General features: G+C 33.3%; 1 protein-coding gene across 1 annotated transcript in view; it reads left to right on the plus strand.

Annotated features, from left to right (window-relative positions):
• The first annotated feature begins 499 nt into the window (after positions 1-499).
• Positions 500-2931, plus strand: part of GPM6A (glycoprotein M6A) — a 58631-nt gene continuing 56199 nt past the window's right edge. Inside the window, exon 1 of the mRNA XM_008587270.1 lies at positions 500-690. Coding sequence (XP_008585492.1) covers positions 650-690 — 41 coding nt within the window. The 5' untranslated portion in view covers positions 500-649. The remainder of the gene's footprint in view (positions 691-2931) is intronic.

Below are 2931 nucleotides of genomic sequence, written 5' to 3' on the forward strand. Positions count from 1 at the left end.
TAATTTCCCTTACTACATGCAATGAATTCAGATATTGTCTATTCTGTTATTCTTTTACACCTTTAAAATTTATGGGTCAAAGTTCACTAAATTATTTGAAAAATACAAATACAGGGAGTTCAAAAGGATAAACAAAAATTGCAATAAAAACTTCACCATGTGAAATGTAAGAGTAATAGATTCAAGATAGAATGATATACACAAATGCAATATGAAGGTTTGTTACTATAGGAAGTCTGGTTGGAAAGGAAGGACTTGTGTGGGTTTGGGGTTAGAGGAAGCCACCAGAGGTAGTAAGCATCCTCCGGTCTGTGGAAGATGGGCTTATCATTAAGGAACTTGATCTTTATACTCTCCAGGGCACCCTAGGACTAGATTTATATGGTTGATACCTATAAGTACAAATATACTTTTCCACAGTACTAAAGTTTGAAAAAAATTTAATTGGACTAACAAAAAGATGAATTTCTCACTTTTTTCCTATTGTTCTTTTACAGGGTGTTTTGAATGCTGTATTAAATGCCTGGGTGGCATTCCTTATGCTTCTCTGATTGCCACCATCCTGCTCTATGCTGGTGTTGCCCTGTTCTGTGGCTGTGGTCATGAAGCCCTTTCTGGAACTGTCAACATTCTGCAGACCTACTTTGAAATGGCAAGAACTGCTGGAGATACACTGGATGTTTTTACCATGTAAGTCATTCTAATATTGCATCTTATTTTGAGTGTATATGTTTACATTGCTATGGTTTGAATAAATAGGGGTCTAGAGTTAAGTGAAGTGATGCTATATATGAAAAAATATACTATGAGGGTATATATGATTCAGAAGATCATCAGCCTTTACAATCAATACAATCAATACAAGGTAGTTCGCACAGGATCAGAGGCCAACTTAATGTGGGCTTAATTTATGCTTTTATCAAAAAATTTAGTTACCATTAAGTGGAATACTTCCACTTCTCTTGCTCTTCTTATTTGAGCAGAGGCTGTTCTAATAGAATAGAACAGAGAATAGTGAACAGAACAGGGAATAAATCTGGACTCGGCTGCTAGTTCTAGGAGAATCATCAAAACGCCATTGGCGTTCTCACCTTTTTAAAAAAATTAACTTAGACATGGGTATGATATCGTCTTACTTTTCCTGCCTCACAGGAATGATGTAAAAAGTTCTTACTGTCTTCTGTGAAAGAATAAATCATAAGAAATATCGAGCAGCTTTTTGCAAACACCAATTATGCTTTTTTCCCATAAAATGTAAACTCCTGTGGTCACTAATTTGGATGATGTTAAAATAATATATTTTAGAAAGGTAACAAATAGTCCGGATATGAAATTTGCCATTAAAAGTTCAGTCCCTTATTCCTTAATATCACAGAGGACAAGGGTTTGAGATTGAATTATAGAAGAATTTATTTCCAAATAAATTGCTAATTCAGATAATCTATTCCATGATTTCATGCCCACAAAAAGAAAATAACTAATTTATTACAGTTTTCTTGTAATCCCAGCTAGTAGTAAACTTCCTGTCCCCTGAACTATTATAGATTTTGTTACTCTTACCCTTACCTAACTTCTTGAGTTTATTTCATGTTACTTGACACGATGCGTTTGTAATGCATTTTATGTTCCTTTGTTTTGTCTTTAATAAATAAACTCAAACGTTCTTAATGCATATGTAGTATACTTTTTCTGAAATAAGATGATTTTAGACAACTCATCAATTTCTATTAATTTAAGTACAAATATACATATTCAACCAAAATTCGCTGGCTAGCAGTGTCTTAGAGTCAGGTAACATTAATCAATCTTTGAGAGTTTAAGTAATATTCATCATTTAGAATGTAATTAAACTTTCTGAAAATGCTTTAGATTATTGCAGGATAATTTGCAAGGAACCTTAAGAAAATAATTGCATGGATATATTTTAATGTGATAAGACTAACATTTCCTTTTTAGTTTTATCTCAGCCTACCCTGGACAAAATATGTTCTCACTGTGCATTATTTTAAGTTACCACAGATGTCCTTAAAATCTACAGATTCTCTATATTTAGGCTACATCCAAATTGTTAAATTTAGTTATAGAATGAGAAGTTTGTAGGAAATCATAAGCCTAATAAATGGCATGAGATGCTTATATACATCTATCAGCAATCTATTAAGATATTTGTTTGATACTTAGACAACAAACTTTAATTATCACAGAGCTCTACTAAAGCTCTGAAGGTAGCGTGTGTGGGAGTTTAGAAGACAGATCAGAGATCATATGCTTAGTTTGGTACTTTTTCCTTCGGACTGTTACATTAGAAATTAAGTGTGAAACGAATAATGCATTTTTGGAATGGGGAGAACACCATTTTGATTTAAATAAAAGTAAATACTCAAATTTTCTCTCTTTTCATATTTCTAATCACTAAAAATCTTTCTATGGGACCCATGAAGCTACCAAATGTATTAAGACTCTCCCTGCCAACAAATAGTTCATGAAAACACAGAGGGAAGATACGTAGTATAAACTTCTCAGTATGATTAGTGTCAACTAATAAATTCAAAGATTGTTTAATCATTTAGGGGAGGAAGAGCTTACCATGTGCAGGGTTGCCTTACAGGTGTAGCAGAGGAATGGAAAAGATAAACGGGAAACAGAGGAAGTAAAATCAGGAAATATAAAGCAAAGGGAGAGTCAATGATAGGTTTGCAGGCAATACATCTTGCTTGCAAATAAACTAAGGTAAATTTGGAAAAAAAATGTGCAAGAGAATTATTGTGAAAAGACTTGGCCAATTTTTAGTAATTTATAGACATTCTTTTTTCTTTTCTTTTTTTTCTTTTTTGCAGCGGGCTAGTATGGGGATATGAACACATGACCCTGGTGTTATAAGGCTATGCTCTAACCAACTGAGCTAACTGGCCAGCCCAAGAGTGTTTTCTT

The sequence above is a fragment of the Galeopterus variegatus genome, unplaced genomic scaffold (assembly GCF_000696425.1).
Source record: "Galeopterus variegatus unplaced genomic scaffold, G_variegatus-3.0.2 Scaffold4328, whole genome shotgun sequence".
NCBI lineage: Eukaryota > Metazoa > Chordata > Mammalia > Dermoptera > Cynocephalidae > Galeopterus > Galeopterus variegatus.